This window comes from Camelus dromedarius, chromosome 2, assembly GCF_036321535.1.
Source record: "Camelus dromedarius isolate mCamDro1 chromosome 2, mCamDro1.pat, whole genome shotgun sequence".
Classification (NCBI taxonomy): Eukaryota; Metazoa; Chordata; class Mammalia; order Artiodactyla; family Camelidae; genus Camelus; species Camelus dromedarius.
The window spans coordinates 74,696,831-74,722,073 of record NC_087437.1 but is presented as its reverse complement, the minus strand read 5'-3'; the positions used below and the strand labels follow the sequence as shown (position 1 = coordinate 74,722,073).

Below are 25,243 nucleotides of genomic sequence, written 5' to 3'. Positions count from 1 at the left end.
TGTGCCATTAGCCATCAATAACCTGAGTTTAGGTTAGTCTCACCTTAGTCCTACAAAATATACTGCAGGTCACAAACACTCATATTCTCAAGCCTGCAGAGTTCTAAGTGAAAGCAATAAAAATATAAAAGATGAGAATAAGTGCTCATTTGGGACCACAGACTCTCCCTTCTTTGCCCTCCTTCTATCCCCACAGAGCAGAGGACAAATTATGGGCAGCTAGGTTCAAAAACACAGGTATGAAATAAAAGCATCTGGAGAGAGTACAATAACTAGAAGCCATTTGTGTGGTTGGAAGATTAGATACAAACACTAAATAGAAAAGAAGAGCAAAATAATTTGGAGACTGGCTGAGACAGAACTAACAGTGACATGCTCGTTTTTCTCCCACTTTGTGGCATCCTGGAGGTGGTGGAAATCCTGCTGGCTTGCTGAGGAGCAGAGTTACTGCCTTTCATGGTAGCATAAATTTACTCTGGGCATTTACATGTCCTGTCAGACGTAAGAGAAGAAAGATTCTAGGAACTCCTTGTTCAAAACTCCTTCCATCTGGCAAATGCCTTACTAATCCTGATCTTCCAGATATAAACCCAAGATAAAATTATGAAATAAAAGTAAGAGCTATTAAGGATTAAAGTTAACAATATTTAATCAGAGCCCTAGAAGAGGGAAAAAATACAAAGAAGAAAGTGTTTTGAAAAAATGAGAACTTCCTGTAATTAGAGAAAGCAGTTCTTAATGAGGAAAATTCTAGCTTTAAAAATATTGATCAAAATACAGAAGGACTGAATATAAATGAGCCAATAATTTAACTCAAGGAAAATTACAACCCCAGCTAGAAAAAGAACCACTGAATAAGTTCAAAAAAAACATAGAAGAAGGAAAAAGAAAGATAATAACAGAAATTAAGGAACCAGAAAATAAAACAGCAAGGCAGAAAATGATCAAAACCAGAAATCAGCTGTCGTGGACTTGGACATGAGTTGCCCAGATTCCCCTGCAGTGAAAGAGACTGTAGTCAGGAGATAGCCTCCAGCTATCAGTCCCTGGAACAGCCTCTTAGTTGCAGACAGATGCCTCTGCCCAAGGTCATGATCTTCCCTGAGCAGCCCACAACTAGTGACTCCCTTGGCTAGGGTATAGGGCAGAAACATTTGACCTAAGGTGGGCCAACCCTGACAGTTTAGCTCCAAAACTACCCCCTAGAGATTGGCCAAGCCTTTGATTCCTGCTTGCATCAACTTCTGGTTTCTCCCTCTCCCCAATCCTACTTTCTTCCCTTCTCTTCCATAGCTGTTGGTTCCAAAGATACTCCCCAATATCCTGTACCCTATCCTCTGTCTCAGAGTCTGCTTCCTGAAGAACCCTACCTGGGCATTATTCTTTGGAAAGATTAATAACATGAATAAATTTCTAAAAAGACTGAGTATGAAAACAAGAGAAAAATCAAATAAACAAAATATAGAATCTAAAAGAGAAATTAACTACTGACAGTGTAGACAAAAAAATATCATGATAACTTTGAAAACTTGCAAGAAACAAAAGTTCTGCAAAAATATAAGATGGAATAAGTAGCATAAAAATAAACAGAAAACTTGAATAAACCAATACTGATTTAAGAAATTGAAATAATCATCACATATTTCCCTCAATATAAATCCTGCCTAGATGTTTTTACATGTGAATACCACAAACTTTCAAGTACTAAATAATTTCCTTATTATACAACTTGTTCCAAAAAATAGAAAGAGATAACATTTCCAAACTCTGTTAATAATACTGGTATAATCTGTATTATAGAAACAGTAAGTCGGTACATTAAAAAATATGATAAAGCTAATCACTTGTTTAACACAATTTTGAATAAAATATGAGCTAACTGAATCCAAGAGTCTTTTAATGCATTATGATAATATTAATTGATTATAACACATAAACAAAAGTTAAATACAAAAACAATTTTTAATTAAAAAATAAATTATAAAACATTTTAAAACCATGAGGCCATAATGGTACTCAAAAAGGAAAGAGGGTAGGGAAAGTTCTTCTTTATAACAGAATGCCAACTAAAAAAATGAATAAAGATTGATAAGATTTTACAACCATCAGTGTAATAATTGATTCAGAAAATGGATGACCATTGGATGCTACAATTCATTAGGTGAAGATTTGTTGGGAAGGGGAGAGACAGTCACATGGTGTAAAAGTATCACCCTTAAGAGCTGTACAAATTTCCAAGTGAAAACTGCATCTAGACCTTGGAGAAATCTGGTGGTCATCACTTTAACAAAGTGATAACATTTTTAATATAATGATGAGATGATCTGAATTGTACACCTTCTCATGCAATGAAATATAAAGCCCTCATCTCCTCCATGAAGTATTCTTGCCAAAAATGTTTTATCTGAATCTAATCAACCTTCAGTCTTAATTTCGAGTTTACAGGAAATATAGAAAATTAGTCAAAGAACACCATGAGGTAAAAAACAATCCAGAATGTAGTATAATGTACAAGAATACTGACCTTTTCTCTCAAAAGGTCAATATCATTAAAGATTCAAAAAAAAAAAAAAAAAAACAGATCTTTCTTCATTAAAAGGAACTAGAAAGATACTACAATCAAATGGAAAGTCTGACTATTAAATCCTGGATTTTTAAAAGAAAACTACAAAACATATTTTGGGGACAATTAAGCGTATTTGAATATGAACTAGACATTAGATGCTATTATGGAATGGCTGTTTATTTCTTAGGTTTTATAATGATATTGTGATTGTTAATGATATTGTGATTATTAAGAATACCCTTATACTTAGAAGGTGCAAGTATTTAGGGGAGAAGAATGTGTCTGCTTACTCTATCTGGCAGGGTAACCAACCAATCAAAAACAAATGGAAAAAGAAGTTTATTAAATATGGCCCAAATGTTAACAAATGGTAAATTATTTTTATTCTTTCAACATTTCTTTGGTGCAAAAATTTTCAAATAAAATATATAAAATATAATAATAAAATGAATCATGATAAGCTAGCAGTATAAAAAATACAAGTGTGTTTCCACATTTGAAATTGATCAATTTTTTTTTAACCACACTAATGAACTAAGAGGGAAAGGTAATTCTTTCAGCAATGTTTTACAGTTTTTGGTGTACAAGTCTTTTGTACCTTCTTAGTAAAGTTTATTCCTTAGTATTTTATGCTGTTTCTGATGCTATCGTAAATGGAATCATTTTCTTAATTTCCTTTTCAGATCATCACCGCTGATAGAAAAAAATAACAACTGATTTTTTGCGTGTTGATTTTTATGTTCTGCAAATTTCCTGTATTTGTTAATTAGCTCTAACAGTTTTTTGATGGATGATTTTGAGCTTTCTATATGTAATATATTACGTGTGTATAGACATAACTTTATTTCTGCCTTTCCAAGTTAGATTATGTTTATTTCTTTTTCTTGCCTAACTTGTCAGATTTTCTGTCTTTCTTGAGTCAGTTTTGGTAGTTTATAGGTTTCTATGAATTTTTCCATTTTATCCAGCTTACACAATTTGTTGGTAAGCTGTTCACAATATTTTCTCAATAATCCTTTTTATTTATATAAAATTGATACTGTTCCCCTTTCTAATTTTAGCAATTTGGTTTTTTTCATATAGATAAAGATCTGTCAATTTTGATATTTTCAAAGAATTTATAGTTTCACTGATTCTACTGTTTTTATATTATTTATTTCATTTATATCTGCTCTAATACTCATTATTTCCTCTATCTTCTAACTTTAGTTTAGAAAGATTCCTTTACAGATGTGTTAAGGAATACAATTAGGTTATTAATCTGAGATCTTTCTCCTTTTTAAAGGTAGGCATTTACTACAAAATTTCCATAATGAGCACTGTTTTCACTACATCCATAAGTTTTGGTATGTTGCATTTTCAAATCTCTAAGTATTTTCTAATTTCCCTTGTGATTTATTCCTTGATCCATAGGTTATTTTGAAGTGTGCTGTGTAATTTCCACACAGATGTGAGTCTTCTAGTTTTCCTTCTGTTATGTCTTCTATTCATTTCCTTCTATTATGGATTCTACTGATTTCTTCATTCCATTTTGGTCAGAGGAAATATTTTGCATGATTCAAATTTTTTAAAACTTATTGAGACATGTTTTGTGGCCTAACATATTGTCTATCCTGGACAATGTTTCAGATGAACTTGAGAATATGCATTCTACAGTAGTTGGGGATTCTATAGATGTTTGTTAGGTCTAGTTGGTTTACAGTATTATTTAAATTTTCTATTACCTTATTGAAATTTTATCTTCTATACATTATTAAAAGTGGGGTATTGAAATTTCCAACTACTGTGGAACTGTCTATTTATCCCTTCAGTTTTGTTTGCATCATGTGATTCTGGACTGTGTTTGGTACATATACCTTTGTTACATCTTCTTGACAAACTGACCCTTCTGTTAACGTATACTTACTTACTGTCTCTTGGAAATTTTAAATACATGGTTTTCACTTTCCACACTTCTTTTTACTATAATGAGCATGTATTCATTTTATAATAGAAATAAAAAGAGTAAGACAAAGGGAGGAATTTCCTCTCATTCTGAAGGTAGGACCTTCTGCTAAACAATTGGCTTAGACTCCTCAAAAAAAAAACTGTAATGAAAAAAATGGGGAGTTGATCCTGAAAAAGTTTTAATAACTAAATATAATGTGTGAACATTGACTGGATTTTGTTTAGAAACATTTTGCACAATTGTGAACATTTGAAAAACTCTGGTTATTAGATATTATGGATATATTATTTTCATAAAAGTGACAGTGGTACTATGTTTATGTAAAGATTTTTTTTCCTTAGGAAATACATGCAGACAGTTTTTGGTGATAATTCATGATCTCTACAACTTTTAAATGATTTAGTAAAAAAAAATGTATATATGCTATAATAATATATAGCAAATATAGAAAAATATGAGCACACTAAATTTAGGTGGAGAGGATACAGGTATTCATCATACTGTTTATAGTTCTTCTGTGTTTTAATGTTTTCAAAATGAAGGTTGGAGGCAAAAGGGGAAATTTATGACCTCTCCTCAGGAAATATGCAAACAAGCAAAGAGTGAAGTAATATTTAAAGTATCTAAAGGGGAAAAAAATCTAGAATTTTGTGTTCAGCAAAATTATCCTTCAAAAGTGGAGAAATGCCTTCTCAGACAAAAACTGAGGCAATTGGTCACCAGTAGATCTGTCTCTCAAAAAATGTTAAAAGAAATTTTTCAGAGAAGGGTGCGGGAAGTGGAAGGGCTGGAGAAGTTTCCCGAAGGGCAGCAGCAAGAGGCTGCTGTCACTGGACCTTACCCCTTACTTCTGTCGTCCCCGTCCCCTCGGGACCGTTGCGAAGGCCGCAGGCTCCTGCACGCCGAACACCTCACCACCAGCGCAGCCCGGCGGGCGTGCGCCCCTAGGTCGCTCCGACCGGAACCAAGCGGGAGCCGTGCAGGTTCCAGAGACGTGCTGCGCCCCACTCTGGACGGAAGGGCGAGAGAGTTACTGCTCACTCTCGCCTGAGCTCCGCCCACCGATACGTCGCAGTTGTGAACCCCAATCAGCCAGGGATCTTTTGAGGATGCTCGAAAATAGCAACGATTCACATAGAATGCTGGCTCCGCTTGAATGCTTGGAGCCTTGGGAGAGACTCTGCAAAGGTCCCTAACCCAGAATATATTTACTTATTAAAAATAACAATAAACCCACTACTTGTTGATATTATAAATGTCTTTATAAAGAATAACTATATTTTCCTAAAATGAATTTAGTCAGAAGACTGGCATTGTTTTACAAATCTTTTGCGATAACGTCTGGCTTAATAAAGCTGGATTCTTAAAAAAAAAAAAAAAAAAAAAAAAACTTCAAAAAATACGATATAGGTCAGAAAATCAGCTCTAAAGGAAGTTTTAGAGAAGAAATAAAGATAAAATATTTTTTTCTTATTCTTAATTGATCTAACACATAGTTTGTTCAAAATAAATAAATAGGTAAGTAAAATGAATGACAGCAATGTTGTAAGGAAGAAGAATTGGGAATACTGTATTACAAGGCACTTGTAATACTCATGAAGTGATATGTTGTTATTTGAAAGAGAACATGGATTATTTGTAATTATTTATTGCAAACTCAAGGGCAAGCACTAATAAAAAGTAGTGAAAGCATAATTGACATGCAAAGAGGGGGAAAATGGAATCAAAATGTTCAACTGAGGTAAAAAGGGAAAGAGGGGAAGATGAAAAAAATAAGAAACTAGGGCAAAAAAACAAATATAGATCTTAATCCATCTATATCAATCACTTTAAACACCAATTTGCTAAATGACTAATCCAGAGAATGATAGAACACCCACATATCTGGGGAAAATATTTGCAAAACTATATCCAAAATATAAAAAAGAACTCTTAATACTCAATAATAACCAGATTTTTTTTTTTTAATGAGCAAAAGACCTGAACAGACACCTCACCAAAATATAAAGATGGCAAATAACCCTATGGAAAGATGCTCCACATCATATGTCACTAGGGAATTGCAAATTAAAAGGAGTTACTACTACGCACCTTTTAGAATGGTCAAAATCCAAAGCACTGACAACCCCAAATGCTGGTGAGGATGTGGAGCAGAAGGAACCCTCATTCATTGCTGGTGGGAATGTAAAATAGTATAGCCACCTTGGAAAACAGTTTGGCAGTTTCTTACAAAACTAAACACACTCGTATAATTCAGAAATCATGCTCCTTGGTATTTACCCAAATGAGTTGAAAATGTATGTTCACACAAAAACCTGAACACAAATGTTTATAGCAGCTTTTCTCATAATTGCCAAAACTTGGAAGCAACGAAGGTGCCTTCAATATGTGGATGAATAAATTATTGTACATCCAGACAATATAATATTCAGCATTAAAAAGAAGTGAGCTCTCCAAGCATGAAAAAAACATGGAAGAACCTCAAATACACATTGCTGTGAAAGAAGTCAATCTGAAAAGGCTATTGTATGATTCCAACTGTATGACATTCTGTAAAAAGGCAAAGCTATGGAGACAGTAAGAGGATCAGTGGTCAGGGGTAGAGGGGAAGAAGTGTTAAATAGGTGGAGCACAGGGCATTTGTATAGGGCAGTGAAACTATTTTGTATGGTGGGTATATGTCATTATACACTGATCAAAACCCCCAGGATGAATGACACAAAGAATGAGACCTAATGTAAACTATGGGCTTTGGGTGATAATGATGGGTCAATGTAGGTTCAACAACCGTACCACTCGGGTGCAGGATGTTGATAGTAGAGGATATGGGGAAATGGAGGAGGAGGTAGTGTTTGAGAGCTCTGTTTTCTGAAAGCCTAGAACTGCTTTAAAAATCTATTAATTAAAACAAAACCAAATTATATTCTATATAGCTAATACTTGAAGCAGTAGCAGTCACTCTTTGGTAAACCTCAGCACAGAATCCAGACATTCCCATCTCTACTCAAGGCATCAGGCAACACTGAGGATGGCTAGGACAGAGCACGGCAAACATTGGGATGCAAGTCACTTTAGCTGTGGGATCTCCATATTCCTTTTTTTTCCCTCCCTTGATTACTAATAAGGAGATTGAATCAGTAATCAAAACACTTCCCAACAAACAAAAGCCAGATGACTTCACAGGTGAATTCTAACAAACATTTGGGGTTTTTAAAATTTTGTTTTATTTTATTTTATTTGTGGTATTAATAGCAATAGCAGTTTTTGTTGTTGTTTTCAATAGATTTCTACATTTTTTCTAATTGAAGTAGAATTGGCATATAACATTATATTAGTTGCAGATGTACATATAGTAAATTTGATATTCGTATACACTACAAGTATAGACCAAGGTAAGTCTGTCACCATCATTACCATACAGTTATCCCCACTTCACCCATTTTGCCCACCCATCTATCCCTTCCCCTCTGGTAGTCATTTATTTTTTATTAGGACATGGCCCATCTAAGAGGAATGATGTTGATGTGTTCAAACTGCGTTTCTTCTTCTCCCCCAATGCACTTAATCTTTTCATTATTTTTTTATTCCTGTAAAGCAAGTTAGAAAAGAATTTTGAAAAACTGTTAGAATAAGATAGACCATTCCATACCACCCCTTAAAAGTGACCAATAAAATAAGAAATACACAAAATTCTGGGCTTTGAGTAGTTTGCCCCACCATTTAAGGATGGTGGGTAAAAAGATTTTATGTAGTAAACAAAGGAACAAGATTTTCCGTTTAGTATCAGGGCTCATATTCTGTATACTATCATTGGTTCTACTTCCTTTATCCTTATACCCACCCTTTCCTTCCCAAAGCTTCTCTGACATCCCCTCTCTATTCACACACACTCATGGCTTTTCCATTAAAAATTAAAAAGAAGAAAAAGAGAGGAAGGGCAGAAGGAAGGGAGGAAGAAGGGAGGGAGGGAGGAAGGAAAGAAGGAAGAAAAGAAGGAAAGAAGGAAGGAAGGAAGGAAGAGAGGGAGGAAGGAAGGAAGAGAGGGAGGGAGGGAGGAAGGGTGGGAGGAAGGGAGGGAGACAAGCTCCCTTGATATTACTGCCTCAACTATCTGCTATCTCCTATGCTCTGCTCAGGTAGTAGAGATCATCAATATGACTGGTTCCCAGTCCTTCACATGCTCTACTCGGACTTATCACTATCACCTGACCCTCTCAACCTACTCACATAAAGCCTACCAATGACATCCCAAATTGACATTCCCAACAGCACTCAATCATAATCTTGCCAGGCCTTCTCACTGCCAACCACTTCCTTCTGAACCACTCTATCCAGTGCTTTCTTTTCTCATCTCCCCACCTCTAAATGCACTTTTTCAGTCTCTGTTGCTTACCTGCCACCAATATGCTGATTCTCTTTAAGGTTTCTTTCCTCTGTCCCTTCTAATTCCTACATATGTTTATGTTTAATTTGTATGTTAATGACTCCCGAAGATGTTTCTCTCTAACCCATACTTCTCTCTGAAAGTTAGACCCACATAAAGCATGTCCCACATGACATATTTTTTGCTGTTGAACTGAACTTCTACCTTTCCTCTAATAAGATGGCGTCCTGTCCTCTATACTCCTACAACTCTTAAATTTGGCCCATTCCTCTCTAAATTCTTTGCCAATTTAATCATAAATTATATCTTTCCAGAATTATTAATCTCACCCTCTGTTTCTAGTCTCCATGGCAAGATTTCAATCTACTTCCTAAAAATAGACCCTTAATTTCCCTTCGCATCCATCTCACATCACCTCCACCCAATTCCACCATCAAAAGCTAAATTCTGCACTCATGGATGACAATTAGGAATTCTATGCCTATAGAAATTCCAAAGCACTGCTTATGTGTGTGCCCGATGTGCATTTTCTTGGATGGAGGGGATGTAATTATCATTATTTTCCCAAAACAGTCTATGTCCCAAAGGGGACTGAGAAATTATGACCCACAGGCTAACATATGAGGCCTTAATATAGATATGAACCCTTCAATAGTCTGCTCCTTCTCTTCCCAGGCTTATTTGTCAATAAGATTCAATCATGTCGACTTATTTGCAATCTCTAAGTATGTCATATTCTTCCATTTCCATGTATTGTTATGGGTTGTTTCCACTACCAAAATGCCCTAATTGTTACCTGGTTACGGGTAAGCTCTTCCTCAATGCATGTAATTCCTTCTGAATTGTCCCTGAACTACTCCAATATAGGTACTACCCATATATTTTCATAGCATCTCTTACTCATTTTCATTCCAGCGTACTGCATGGGTTTTGTCTTACGAATTTTTTTATCCCCTCCTAAGTATCTGACACAGAGTAAGAAATCTTAATTTTTTTCTTTCTTAAAACAGATCTCTCTAGAATTGAGGCTGTTAAGGTCGTAACCTATCAAATACTTTAAGATTGTTAAGAAGAAGCCACATTTATCTGAGTTCTAATCCACTACTACTTTGCCTGATCTATATGGCAAAATTAAGAAAACAGTATGTTTGCCCTCTGCCTTCTCCTACTAAATTATTCAGAGACCCACCTAGACATCTACTTTTCTGTGTATCATACTTAGAAAGCACCTAGACATCTACCTTTCTGTGTATCATACTTAGAAAGACACTTAAGGGTTACCTCTTAGCACATTCAGGGCATAACATATTATCTTCCAGGTGTGGGGATGGGAAAGTGCAGGCAGGTAGCAGGAAGAGAGAGATCATCCTCCTGGGAGTGTTTGGAACCCAGGCCTGACCTGCATGGAACTGCAGGCGAACCCAGCCTTCTGTGTCTGCCAGGAGAGGCCTGCCGTGGACCACGCACCACCTGACACCTGGGCCGGGGAAAGAGAAGCAACTATAAACTGCTAAGGTCAGGTACCAGCACCCCAATCCAACCCCTCAGCAAGTCACTCTTGATTTTGCTCTTATATTCTGTTGATGAATCAGCTGAATGAGAAGCATGAAGAATGCAGAACAAAACACACTATAATCTAACGTCACAAATTACACAGCACAAGGAATAATAATAATTAAGTTTTGGGAAAATCTGCTTTGTGTTCAGGATTTTGCTAAGTGGTTTACATGTATTCAGACATATATTCTTAAGAATGTTAGTAATATTTACCTTCTATTTCCTTTAATTTACAAGTGGGGTAAGTGAAGCTTATATTGTTAAAATATCATAATTTTCCCAGAACCAAGACATGGATCTAGGTATTCTGGCTCACAGTCCACTGGCCTAACCACTACCTTGTACTGCCTCAACTATAGGAAACACGCAAAAGGATCTTTGTTTAAAAGTCTAAGGAAAAATCTGACGGGGGAGATGGGATATTTGAGAGACAACAGAGTAAGTCTTATAGATATCAAGTGTCTGAAATTGAGAGAAAGGAGCAGTCACTGTGGGCTTAACATCTATAAAATCTTCCCAGTCAGGCTGTACAACAAGAGTAGAGATTATGTGCGTTTAGCACAGTTTGCCCCGTGGCCAGGCATACTCCTGGACCCCTGCAGGTACTTAGTAACTGCTGAATGAAGAGCAGCCAGAAGGATGAGTAAACCTGAGGTGCTATTAACAGGCCAGTTTTGGCTCTGTCTTCTTTTTAGCTGGCTTCTCTGTGTAATGAACAGAGTGCTTTACCACACAAGTCAGTCCCAAATAAAAGAGGATCTAAGACACTTCTGGAAATGGAGTGGAGAGAGGAAAAGAATTCAAGGCATGTAAAAGGATGACTTTGTGCTGGCCTGAGGTAGGGTCTGCTGGAGATGAAAACAAAAATATCAAAGAGAAAGGAACAGGAAATGGAAAATGATGAGACTAAGTTATTCTCCGGGTTCCTTAAGAGGACAGGGGGCCCAAACATTTTAAGTATGCTGCCTACTTTAAATATGCCGAGCTGTATCCCATAAGCCTCACGATCGTTCTGTGAAGGAGGGTGGTAGAGATCATTTCATCCGCCGGGGTACCAGCGCTTACGCTAAGTAGCTTACGCTGAGTAAGCTGTCAGTGCCACATACTTAGGAAGTGGCATAAGACAAGGATTTGATCCAAAGCTGTTTAATTCTAACACCATCTTACTATGTCATGAAAGCCCTGAGGAAGGAAACGAAAAAGGGAAGACCTCAGGCTGTGGCTGACCACATTATGCTTTCTTCCCACCTTGGACTTGTGCTTAGCGGTGGGGAAGGGTTCCACTCAGTTACCTGACGCAGAGAACCATTCAGGCAAACCTCGGCTATCTGTCAGTCACAGCATAAGCCCTCGGTGAGCCTAATATCCAATCTGCAGATATTTTAACTAACTCTTTCCCTTTCACTACCGTCAGTATTGGACTAATAGAAGTGCACCTTCTTTCTCCGGCATCATGCTCACTTTATAAGGCTGATCTTACCAGCGGCTTGTGGCAGAAAAGTCTCCACAGAAGAAGGAACCGGACGTGAATTCACAGCCTTAGACTGAACGGCTCTTGCGGCGATTCTTGCCCATGCTGCCAACATAGCTTCCTGAGCTGAAGTTATCACTTCAACCACGTTGGTCCCTTCCTCCCTCTCGCTCCTCTTACTTTTCCCAGTGCTTGCTCTCTTGGTCACCATCTTGTGTTTCCTTGAACATGACTGCAATCTGGCCTCCTGTGATGACTGAGGAACATACTGCAAATGGAATTCACGATGAGCATTCAGACGTTTGGGTCGATTTTATCATTCCTTATACACGACCCATGAATGTTAGTGCGGGAAAGGTTCAGGAATGTTAGTTCCCTTAGAGCAGCAGTTCTCAACTAGGAGGAATTTTTGATTGCTAAAACTCTGTGTAGGGAGTGGGGGTTGACACTCAGTGGGTAGAGGCCAGGGATATTTAGGCTGCTAAACATCCTGAAAAACAGAGCAGGGGGAAGGGTATAGTTCAGTGGTAGAATACATGCCTAGCACGCACAAGGTCTTGGGTTCAATCCCCAGTACCTCCATCCAAAAAAATACGTAAGTACATGAAGGTAATTACCTCCTCCCACCCCCCCTACAAAAAAAAATCAGAGGGAAGCACCCCCACCCCAAAAAAACAAAAAAGAAATTATTTGGCCCAAAATGTTCAACTGTTTTGGTTGAAAAACCTTGTCTTCATGGTACAACATTAATGGAGGTGGCGGTGGGAGAGGAGGAAAAATTCACAATCAGAACTTAACGTCACCACACTCCTCACTCACCTGATTTTTTCCAGGATAAGCATGTTTCTGGAGTCTCAGATAAACCTCTACTTTCTAGGGGAATTAAGAAGGGAAATAAAAATTAAAAGCTAGCAGAGCTTCCTTCCCATGCTTGTTGCAAGCACCAGAGAGTCCCACCCATGCACTCACCTTTCCATCTGTACTTAAATTAAGTTGTTGGCACCAGTTCCGCAAAGTGTCCCGACTCACTTTGTTAACTGGAGGCAAAGTGGTTGGCAAGGGAAAGATGGGTTTACTACAGCTAGATTTGGGGCATGCTTTGAACTGTTCATTCACTTGAGGAAGATGAACCGATAAAAAAAGAGAGAACCAAAGTAGTAATCATTTAATATTTTTAAGATCTTTTATAATTTTACAGAGTTCTTACTTATTTCTCACCACCTAATTTGCACATATGCATATCAAATATTTTTCCTCATCTTACAAATAAGGTAATAGATTCAGGAATTAAAGGTTGCCTGAGATAACAGCACCATTAAAATGGCAGACTTAGGATTCAGATCCATGCTTTAAAATTCTCAATTCCATGTTTTTCACACTACATACAGAAACCTGTTTTCTGTAGCCATCAACAACCAACTGGATAGAACATTATGTTGAATTGCTCCTCCAAAATATCTAGATGTTGGATCACAAAATATTAGCTGTCCCTACATAAATAATTAAAACCACCCCAACCAACATGGTCCTCCATTCTGTCATTCTGCCTCATTTTTCTCTACAGAGAAAATATACCCTGTCTCACATCACTTTGCTGAGCTCTAACTTGTCACTATCTACTTCATCTTCAGGTCCCCATTACTGGGCCCCAAAATAAAATTATTTTGAAAATACATATTCAATGCCTTTATAGAAAGCCGTGAGAATAAGGGTCATGGTATTTGATCAGTAATTATTTACCAAGCAAAAGACTAGATGTTTTTCAAAATTATTTAGTCTCCCAATATTTAGACCAAATTTAGACCAAATACCATATGCTCTTGCTTATATGTGGAATCTAAAAAAAGCCAAACTCAGAAATGGAGAGTTTATTAGTGATTACAAGGAACTTGGGGGTGGCAGAAATGAGGAGATTTGGATCAAAGGGTACAAATTTTCAGTTATAAGATGAATAAGTTCTGGGGATCTAATATATAGCATAGTGACTATAGTTAACAATACTATATTGTATTCTTTATAGTTGATAAGAATAAATCTTAAGTGTTCTTACCACAAGGAGGGAAAAGAGCTAACTGTGTGAGGTGATGGATGTGTTAATTAACTTTCTTTTGGTAATCACTTTGCAGTATATACGTATATCAATCATCACATTGTACACCTTAAAATTACACAATTACACAAGGTTATGTGCCAATTATACCTCAAAAAGCTAGGAGAAACTATTTGGTCTTCATAAGGGGTATGTAAAAAATGTGTTCACTAAAATGGAGAGAAGACTGAGCTTCATGGCTTAAGAATGTGAGCTTATACCTAGCTGCCCCGTAAGATCCTACTCTGACCGAAGCACTCCACGGACCTATTTTTTATATCTTCTTACAAGCTGGACAGTACATGATGCTTAGCAAATGAGAAGTATGAGTGTCTGAGAAATCTCTTACCACAGATAATCAAGGCGAGATTTAAGCCAGGTGTTGTATAGTCAAAGGATAGAGGAAGAAAAACCTTACTTTTCCTGGGCTTCCCAGAGCTGGCGGAGCAGCAAACTGAGATAACCCTGTTGTCCTCATACCTTGATCGTTTGTACTCAGTGGCTCCAGGTCGGCTTCTGAAGTTGAAGAAATACCTGGTTCCATTTGATACTCTTCAACAATTTCTTCATTAACTGGAACTAATGTAAGAACCACATTTTCTTCTTCATCTAATGCCTCCTCAAAGAAATTCTGGAAAAGAAAGGGTCAATCATTGATTCTCATTTGATGCTGTGCAACTAAAATGTTTACTTTCATGATGCAACTAATGAATAAACTGAGAAGTGGCAGGGGCAGCGGTGGAGGGGGTATAGGTAAGTGGTTTACAGCGTGGCTTAGCTTGCATGAGGTCCTGGGTTCAATCTCCAGTACCTCCATTCTAAAAAAAAGAAGTGAAAAAACTGAGAAGCCAATAGTGAGATAGAGAGACGATTGAGGTTTCTTGAATTTGATTTTGATTAGTGGACCCTCTATTAGATAAGGGAAGCAACGAGGAAGTGGGCAAAAGCAGATTTACATACGGGTGATAAGCGGAAGTTAAAGAGCAGAGCTTGGTTTGGGGAAACCGTTTCCTACATGGCCTTCCTCTCCAAAAGCTAAAACTCCAAATACTTTCATTTTAGCTCCTAAATCTGTGTGGAAGGTGTTTCTGCCTTGCCATCTTCTTTCATGTGTTTCAAGCTGTCATCAACTTTCACTGGCAGGTGTAATAATCTCCTGTTATTCCCAAACCCATTCTAACCCCTCTCTGCAGACAACTCTCCTGTTTGTTTAAAATATTTCAGTGGCTTATCATTGCTATTCAAGTTAAAGATAAAACTCCCTCATGTAACCTGCAAATTCTTGAACAGTCAGCCCCTGCCTACCTTTCCAGTTTAAGATCCCTGAACTTTCTGAGCTTCAGCCATACCAACCTTATTTCAGCCTCATGACATGAGAGGAGCAAATATATGTTTTACTCTCCATTGCAATCACAGGGCTCACACAGTGCCCAGCGGAATGGACGTTTAACATTCTTTTAATGATTTAATGAATAAGAGACAACGTGGATAGGTAGAAACTGATTTCACTGGTTTTGTACAGTACACATGCACTATGGTAGGAGCTTTCTGTGTTTCTCTCATTTAATCCTATAACATACTTGTAGTAATTTGTTAGCTTTCCTACTTTACAAATTAGTCAGCTGACTGTCAGAAATTAAAAGACCAATGCCGTAGTCACATATGCTTAAGTTTCTTAGCTTTTCCTCTCAAGTCCAAGGGTGAACAAATTCCATTCCAGCCTTGTTGTAATACTCCTCTCAGAATGGCCAAGAGCTGATGGGCCATGTCCTTCCCCCTGCCTAATCTCTTCAATGACTTCCCCTTGCTCTCATGCTTTCAGTGATTTTGCATTTGCATGCCACTTTTTCAAAGCACTCCTGTACATTCTTCCCTGGTCAGCTTAAAAAAAATTGACATTATGGGGGGATTAGAGGTAAGTGGGGACTCAAAGCAGCTAGATGACTTGCCCATAATCATATACTAAATATGGATCAATTTAGTCCTCTAGCCTGGAATAGAGGTCCTTGTAAATACCTATGAAATTTATTCAATTTATTTTCTCCTCTAGTCCAGGACTACCCAACCCTAGTCAGGAACCCATTTGGTACCAAGGCCATTGGAAAATTAGTTACTTCATACACACAGAGGAAAGAAACCAACTAGTCACTTCACTTTCCGACCTTATCCACATTACCCTACCTCACTTTCTTTTTCCTGTAGCTCTCCATTTCTTTACCGTTTTATCTTGCCCAGCTAAAACACGACTTTTGACAAAATGAATCTCTTACTTTGGAGCAAAAATATTTAGTTTCTCCTTTTCACTTTCACGCAAATATATACAAAGCCACAATCATGTGAAAGAAAGGTAATAATCCTCAGCCATAAAAAGGAATTGAAATAATGCCACTTGTGGCAACATGGATGGAACTAGAGATTATCATATTAAGTTAGAAAAACAAATATCATATAATATCACTTACATGTGGAATCTAAAAAAAGATACAAATTTTATTTACAAACCAGAAATAGACTCAGGACGTAGAAAACAAACTATGGTTACCAAAGGGGAAAGGGGGAGGAGGGCTAAGATAGAAGTTTGGGATTAACAATTACACATTACCATATACAAAACAGATAAACAACAAGGACCTACTGTATAGCACAGGGAACTATATTCAATTTCCTGAAAAGAGCTATAATGGAAAAGAACCTGAAAAAATATACATATATATGTATATGTATAACTGAATCACTTAGCTGTACACCTGAAATTAACATTTGTAAAATCAACTACAGTTCAATTAAAAAATTTTTAACAAAAAAAAATTTATTACATTGGAAAAAAAAAGAAAAATAATAATCCACTTGCAAAGAGGAGGTTCCCTGTTGGAGATTTCTTACATTCAGAAAGACTCATGACAAGAGGGAAATACAGGGGTTGGGAATAGCTCCGTGGTAGAGCTCATGCTTAGCAGTGCTGGGTTCCATCTCCAGTACCTCCGTTAAGAAAAAAAAAAAGAAAGAAAGAAAGAAAGAGGGAACTATAAGTGAGCTCTGGAAAGGCTTTAAAAAGTGAACCTGGGGGGAGGGTATAGCTAAAGGGGTAGAGCACATGCTTAGCATACACAAGGTCCTGGGTTCAATCCCCAGTACCTCCTCTAAAAGTAAATAAGTAAAAAAATTATCGAGTAAATAAGTAAACCTAATTATCTCCCCCCACCCCCTCAAAAAAAAGAAAAAAAGGTGAATCTGGCAAAATTATTTATATTCAAACTAAACTTACCTTCTCGTAATCTGAGCAGTCCATTTAGAGGAACTCAGAGAAAAGCAAAGCCAGCAACGTTAAGGATATCTGCAGTTCAGTCCTTTTTAACCTGAGGGTTTCTAGCACTCCTTTTATAAGCAAATGTCTCCTTCTACTTCCTGTTTCCCAGAAGAGCTGTTTCCATCTTCCTCTTTTTCTCCTGCCTCTTAATCTGACAGTCTGATAATTTCATCAGTTTTTTATCTAGTCTTGTCTATTAGGTGAGAGTTAAATTATTGGGTAATTAATATCATTCTTAATTTTTAAAAAAATTTTGGTCTTTACTCCTTTAAGGCGAGACAGAAGAAAACTGAAAATGACAAACAGTTGCTGACAAGTTACAAATGAATAAACAATATTTGTAAACAATATTGGTGATGAATGATGTTTTGTAGCAGGAACAGGAGATTTAGAGGTATTTTATAGTTGCTTTATACCCATGGGTGTGTCACTCACTGGGAGATTAGATTTAGATTGTAAGGGTTGGATAACATGATCTATCCTGGACCTAGTTCTAAAAACAAAATTTAAGCTTGCAATAATGGTGAGCTGAGTAGAACGGAAGGGTTTGGCTGTTCAGAATAAGAACAGCAAGAGTCAAAACACTAAGGCAAGTGATACACTAATGAATGCAGGAGAAGAAACTGCAAGAACTTGGGGACTGCTTGAAGATAATGTTGGAGGCAGGATATAACAAGGCATGAGGCTGGAGAAGTCACAGATGTTTTCATTGGTCACCCTAGGCGCCAGAATTACTAAAGGAAAATATTCACAAACAACATGGCAGCACTGGAATCCACTGGTCTCATAGTGGCCTTTCTCTGCCACTAGGAGAATAACCTGGTCCATCAGTCTCAGGACCCAGAGAGCCTGGGTGAGTTTAATTTAGTACTATATCATATTCAAAGTGCCAGGGAGTTTACTGAAGAGTTGATTGGAAAAATAAACTATGATAGTCCACCGCAGACCTTCAGAATCAGATCCTTGAGGGCAGGACCCAGGAATCTGTGCTTCAACAAGCCCTCAGGGTAGTTCTTCTGCACCTAAAATCTATCAACATTGATTAGATCAGGGTGTGACCAAATGGTTTTGGATTAGGCAGACTATGGCTGGAATCCTGGCTCCTCCCTTCCAGGAAAGAAACTGAATCTGTAGTGAAGATTCAACCCAGAAAGCACTCCTCTCCCAACTTGGGTGTGGCCCCACCTGACAAGTTTTTTTCTGGATGATTTAGAGAGGAGTTGACCTGGTAGCCTGAACTGATTCCAGTGCTTTAGGTTAGGATAGAATTTAAGTGGGAAGACCATTTGTTAGTTTCTTTTTAAAGCATTTATTATAATATAATTATTTTATTTATTTTCTTGGGTTTTTCCTCCTGCTTTTTGAAATTATTACATTACAGGAAAGTTCAAACATAAAAGTAGACAGTAATGTCACCAACCCTCATGGAGCCATCCATCATCCAGCTTCAATAACTATTGACTCCCTGCCAGTCTGATTTCATCTAAATCACCATCTAGACCCCTCCCCTGGGTTATTTTGAAGGCAGTACCAGACCTCATACTTTTCACTTATAAATTCAGGGGGAAAAAGTCTTTCTCTAACTATAATCACAATATCATTTTCATATCTAAAAATAATTTGAAATAATTATTTAATATTATCAAACTATTCAGCCTATCTAAATATCTAGCAGTATTTAAATATGCAATTGTCTCATATACTTTCCCGCATTTTCTTGTTTTAACAATCTGTTGGAATCAGGATCCAGATAAGGGCTACACACTGTCATTAGATACATGCCTTAAGTTTTCTTTAATCTGAATATTCTCCCTCTGTTTTTTATTTTCCTCACGAATTTTGTTGTTGTTGTTGTTTAAAGAATTATGTGAATTTCCTGTAGTTTTCTATCTGGATTTTGCTAATTTCATTTATTCCTCCATTTTAGGGTATTCTTTTGTCCTCTGTGTTTACTATAAAAGGGCTTGACCAGATTCAGCTCAGGGACTGATTTTTTTGTTGTTTTTTTTTTAACAAGAACACTTTCCTTTCTCTTCACTCATCTGACTCCTTTAAACTTATTTTTAATTGAAGTACATTTGACATGTAACATTGTGTAAACTTAAACTATACAACATATTATTTGATTCATTTGTATATCATAATACTATTGCCTTTGTAGCAATAATTAGCATTCTATTACTCTTTAAGGTTAAATGCCAATTTCCTGAAGGGACCCTAAAAGAGTTTGCTCTTGTTACTCTCACACGTTTCCTTCATATAATTCATTTAAATGTGTAAATCTGTATATATTTCCCATTTTGCTTATTTAACTTCATCTCCCCTAACATACAGCAGACACCAGAGAGCAGTGGTCTACCTGGAGCATTGCACTGTGTCTGGCTCAGAACAGAGACTAGATCAATGCTAGTGCTTCATACTGCATCAGCTTCCACTTTTCCCCTTCATGACACCAATCCCCTTTTGTGCTGCTGCTCTAAAGAATACGGTGAACACTGATAACAGACTGACCTGACTCTCCTACCAGACTGTGACACTTTGAAGTTCTCAGACTCATCTTTATTCTCCCCATGCTCAGCTCAGTGCCTGGGCAGAGAAAACTCTTAATTAGGTGCAACAAAGGACTTTTAAATCATGTTGAACCAACTTCAGTTTCAGGCTCAGTATATACCTCAAAACTCAAAAGCAGCCACTAATGGATGCTAAGCTATAAAAAATAACCTAGACTGTAAGGTACAGATTTTAAAAAGAAAGAAAAAATTGTTTATGAATATTAGCATCCTAATATTTATCCCCATAATAGACAATGGTTCTGAAATAAAAATGAATTACCTATTTCAAGTGTATTTTATTTACTATATGGTAAATTAAATATTTAAATGCGTGTGTTTCTTGTTTAGATAAGTGCTTTTCAAAAGCTTTTTTTTTAATGAGAGAAACATGCTCTACAATAGTAAATGTTTGTGGAGCACTGACACAAATCATAAAAGTGGAGCAACTCTGATTGAAAATGAAAAGCCCATAAGACATCCCACAGAACCCTAACTTTCTGAGAAACAGTTTAGAAATTCTGGTTCACTATCTTTACCAAGTGGAAGGAACAGCTACTGAGTTCTTCAGTTTTCTGAGTAGAAAATGAAAGTTGCACTCTGAAAAATGTTCTCAAGTTTGCCATGTCCTTCATTTCAAGAAATTCCCACTTTCAAGGACTATTGAAAATTCATTTCTACTTTAAAGCAGTGGTTACAGATCTTCACCTTCTGATTGAGAATAAATGAGCATTTTTGCTTTTTTTCTTTTGAGAAAATAACTTCTGTATCATGAAGCAACAGTCATGACTAGGAGAATCTTAAATTCAGAATCCAGATCAGTAGGGTCTCTCCTCTGTTCTGTATAAATCAGAGCAGGTGGTTAGGACAGAGCACAGTGTCCGGGGAAATAAGACAGGGAGAGCAACTTTTGATGAATGGACAAGGATTTGATTTGGCTGTAGATTCTCCAATAATAGTTGCAAATTTAGGTTTAACTCCACCAGCAATTACCCTTGGCAAGTCAAACCAAGTTTTTTTCCTATCCTCCTCTTTCCATATTAAATCCATACTGCATTTTCAAGATCTGTTTCCTTTGAGACAGATGGAGTGCATGTGAAACATGTTGGAGCTGGAAAGCTCAATTCATGTTGTCCTCTTGAAGTGGCTGCCAATTGGTGCGAAGAAATTTTGGACTCCTGAGCAATTGCCACTATATGAGGACTGTGAATGACAAAGGATGGGGACCCAGGCCAAGCAAAGCAAACTGAAGTCACTCCCTCCTAAGTCCCTAGAAGTCACTCACTTTCTGAATTTTCTACCTCTCACTCTTTACAAGTTCTACCTAACTAGCACACAAACATTTTTTAGCTCGTCCCACTTAAAACAAAACACACATCTCTTTTGACGCTATCATTTTACTTAACTACTGCTCTCTCCCTTCTTTGACTGTTCAAATTTTTTAACATAACTTCTTACTCTATCTAGTTCCTTTCCATCCTGGTCTCATGGTTTTTCTGGCTTCTCTTCCCCACCTAACTCCTAAAACACTGCTGTCCCATGGGGTTCATTTCTCTGCCCTTGACCATGCTTCATGCTTTCCTAGAGCAGCCTCACCCATTTTTCCAAATTCAACTTCCACCTACATGCTGACTCCCATATATGTATTTCTAGCCCAATTTTTTGTCTGCATTATTGACCCAAGTTTTGGAGTATCCTGCATACACTTCAAACATATTAGAAAACTAAACTCAGTGTCATTGCTATCAACTTTTCACCTTCTGTATTCCTTCTCTTTTGAGATGTATTATTATCCATCTAGTAATCTAAAGGCAGGAACATAGCAACTACTTACGAGACTCCTTCTCCTTACACTCCAATAGGTCAAAGTCCTACAGGTCAAACATGTACACATCTTGCTTGATTTTGTCTCTCCTGTGATTCTACTGCCATTGCCTTATTTATTGGCTCGAGCATCTCTAATCAGTTGTTGAAATCTCTCACTGACCATATTACCTCCCAGCCGACCCATTCTTGATGCTACAAAATACTGATTATATGCTACCTCAAGCCGAGTCATGACTAGGGGAAAGTAGGATCTATGCACAGCAGGGTGGAATAGGAACCAGTTCCAGGGGTGGCCTTCCCACTATGGTAGCTCTTATCCCACAGGCCAAGGACCCAATGTGGGGTTACTTCAACTGTCAAGTATATCAACTCCAATGGTACATTCAGAGATTGGGACAATCATCCCTGGGTTTGTTCATAAAACCAGTGGGCCTCCTTTAGCTAGGTCTCCAGTTATAATTGGACTCCTTTATGCCTCCAATCTAACAAAAAGGGGAGCATGGTGACAATTTGAGTACCAAAGTCAATTCATACCCTGTGTCCAATAGTCCTCAAAATGTCTCATTTCTCTTTTCCAGTGTAGTCACATGGTTAACTGGCTATTTCCCTTTGAAGGAAGGACTGGGGGAATCAGTATAAGGAATACTTGTTGTGGTGTTTATAGAGTCCTTCTTGCCAAGAAGCCAGCCATCTCACTACCTAGTGGGTTCTGGATCTGGAAATCAGCTCAGGTCTGAGAGCTGAGTAAAAGACTGTGACTTCTTACTAGAGTGCTCTCAGCCTCCTGCTCCTCCATTCTTGACTTCTGACTGTAGATGTTAAGGCGCATCCTTTTCCACAATAGTTACATATATCAAATCATTATGTTGTACACTTTAAACTTGTACAATGTCATATGTCAATTTTATCTCAGTAAAACTAGGAAAAATTAGAAGTGTTTACTTTCCAAAATTGAAAAAAAAAAAAAAAAAGAATAGAAGCACCCTTGCTGGCTGCCCGTCTACTTCACCCCTAGGGACGCCATGCTCTGTTAGCCATCTCCACAGCCCCCTGTGAATCAAGCCCCCTTGGCTGCCCTCCAGCCCTCCTGGCCCTTGCAGCCTGCTGGTTTCTGCTGGTTAAGTGCCACCATCTGACTCGTTTACTTCAGGGACCATCATCCCCAGAATGACACTAATAAGCCCAGTTCCACGACTGCCTCACCTACCATCAGCCTTGTCTTCAGAGGACCACTGACCTTCTCAGCATTCCTGGCACCCCTTCTGCAGCATGTTTCTGATGGCCTCGGTGGACGCTGGGGAATACCTCTGGTGGGTGTCCGGAGTCACAGAACTTGTTCATCTTTGCAGGCCCACGTTCATCGGCCTCTTTGCTCCTTCCTCTGTCCTCTGCCAGGGCAGCTTGGGCATTTACACTTTGCTCAGTGCTGGCTGTCACTTTCCCCAGACCTCTCAGAAGCATCCTAGCTGTGAATTTGTCCCATCTCCTAGGATCCTTGCTAGAATCTTAAGTCCTGAAAAAGGAGTAATTGTCCCCCAAGACTATAAATTCTTGCTTATCTAGTGTTGTATTCCAGCCCTTTTGATCAATTGCTTTCAAAATGTAACCCAAGAATTACTCCCCTAACTCCTGCCAGTACATTGGCTAATGTCTGTAGATTCTTTGGTGTATATTCTCTTTCCTGCCTTGCCAGGCTCATCGCTCCCTTAGCTGGGTTTTGAGAATTTAATTCTCAGTTATTGGCCTACTAGCTGGGAGAGGAGTTTGGAGAATTTTTGAAGGGAGCACCTGTTATTGTTACCGTTGATGGGGAGGGACCCGTGCAGCATCCTCCAGTGTACAAGTAGTGTTTGCTCTTACTAGGGAACTGAGGACCAACTCTGCAAAGTCTGAGAACTCATAGGGCTCTACAGAACTGACACTCCCAGGGACACCCACTCCAATATCTCTGCCTGATCTTTCAGGGTCTGAGATTTTTCCCAGTCAGGCTGCTGACTTTAGCATAACAGACCTGCCTTTGCTAAAATTGTAAGTCTCTGTAGCTCTCCAACTTTAGCTATTAGAGCTTTTGTCTGCTGTTCAGCTGTGTCTGTTCACCTAACAACAGGAGGAATGGGCCTCTGTAATTTACTAGGGGCCCTTTGGCGTGCACATACATCTCATATTTAGTCTTCCAATACGTGTTAATGGCCTTCAGCTTCTCATTATCCCATTGATGGACATTAATATGACTTACCAATACCCAGTCAACTCCACTATCTTTACAGGCCCTTTACATCTACATTTTCCAAATGTCTGAATTATTGCACTTGCAAGGGCATTCCCCAGCGGGACATTTTTCCAGGTTACCTCCAGTGAAATCTTCAGCAGTTGGACCACTATCACGTCCCTATGTCTCTGACATAGCACTTGGAATGCGGTCCTTTTGTGTTCACCAGCAGTTCAATGAGCCAGTTCCCGAATCTCATCTTATCATCTGTTTTCTCCTAACTACTCCTGGCACAATATGTATTTGTTCATGTCTTCCAAGAAGCTGATGCCAAGCAGGGATTAGGTATGCAAGAGATTTGCTGTAGAAAACAATTGGGAAGGAAAATAAGAAGAGAGCTGGGAGGCTGGGAGAGCTGTCAGACCATGATGAAGCTCTGACCCCTGTGCAGGATTGGGAAGGGAGTCTGAGTAGGAAGAGTCTTGAACTGCAGTGCAGTTCTAAGAAAGTTTCAGCAAGGCTGATAAGGAGTCCTTGAGTCTAAGCCACAAGCATGACCTTGCTTTAGAATCCCTGATACACTCAGTGGCTAGGAATAGCGGCTGGGAGTTACAGCACAGCCATGAGCCTCATAGCAGTGGAGTTAAAGATGGGGCCACTGACCCATCACTCTCTCTGCAGTACAGAGCTGAAAGGCATATTTGCGTGATCACCACACCGTAATGCTATACATCCTTGGATTGACTGCCTTGAAGAAAGGGAAGAGAAATAGGATATACTCGGGGTGGGGCACTCTTCGTCTGAGCACATCAACACTTTATACTTCCCTCTAAAATTATAATTAGACTCGATGGGAAAAGAACAGGACCAAATCACTTGACTTAGAAATCAGTTCAGGAATGAACATTGACATCTGCCAATAGAAAGTTCGTTATGGCAAATGGAGAGATGCTTTACAGAAAACCATTTTCAACCTATGGACTGTTAAATGGTAAATGGCTTGTTCAGTTACTTCCTTTCTAGTTGCAGCTAGTTAAAACTGAGCTTCTTACTTACAGCGCTGACTATTATCAGCCTTACTAGAGACTTTCTGGGTCCAGGACTCACACGTGGCAGCAACAGTAGCTAGGGCGACTGCTAGCTATCACAGGGGTTGTCAGGTCTGGACCCTTTCCTTGAATGTAGCATAGCTGTACAGTCCCTTGGTCTGAGTTACTTATCACACAACTTCAAGCCTTGTCCAGGTAGTGGTGATCACTCCCATCTCCTCTCTTTTAGGTCTGTGCTGAGGCATTGCTGAACTGGCTAAAAATCAGGTCTTTCTCTCTCTCACTTT

General features: G+C 38.3%; 1 protein-coding gene across 1 annotated transcript; it reads right to left on the bottom strand.

The window, feature by feature from the left end:
- Positions 1-7,992: 7,992 nt before the first annotated feature.
- On the bottom strand, positions 7,993-23,159 carry DPPA2 (developmental pluripotency associated 2). Its single transcript, XM_031435954.2, has 8 exons — positions 22,936-23,159; positions 22,465-22,528; positions 14,498-14,646; positions 12,896-13,058; positions 12,746-12,799; positions 11,936-12,194; positions 10,180-10,375; positions 7,993-8,101 (listed from the first exon to the last, which is right to left on the bottom strand). Exons 1-8 carry the CDS (start codon positions 23,157-23,159, stop codon positions 7,993-7,995), a joined length of 1,218 nt encoding a protein of 405 aa, XP_031291814.1.
- Between the last annotated feature and the right edge of the window lie 2,084 nt (positions 23,160-25,243).

Coding starts and splice junctions, on each gene's coding strand:
- DPPA2 (XM_031435954.2), bottom strand. CDS start 23,159: ATGCTTCTGAGAGGTCTGGGGAAAGTGACAGCCAGCACTGAGCAAAGT. Junction 13,059..14,497: donor CCACTGAGTACAAACGATCA/AGGTATGAGGAC, acceptor TCTTTTTTTATC/GGTTCATCTTCCTCAAGTGA. Junction 10,376..11,935: donor TTTTCTGCCACAAGCCGCTG/GTAAGATCAGCC, acceptor TCCCCGGCCCAG/GTGTCAGGTGGTGCGTGGTC.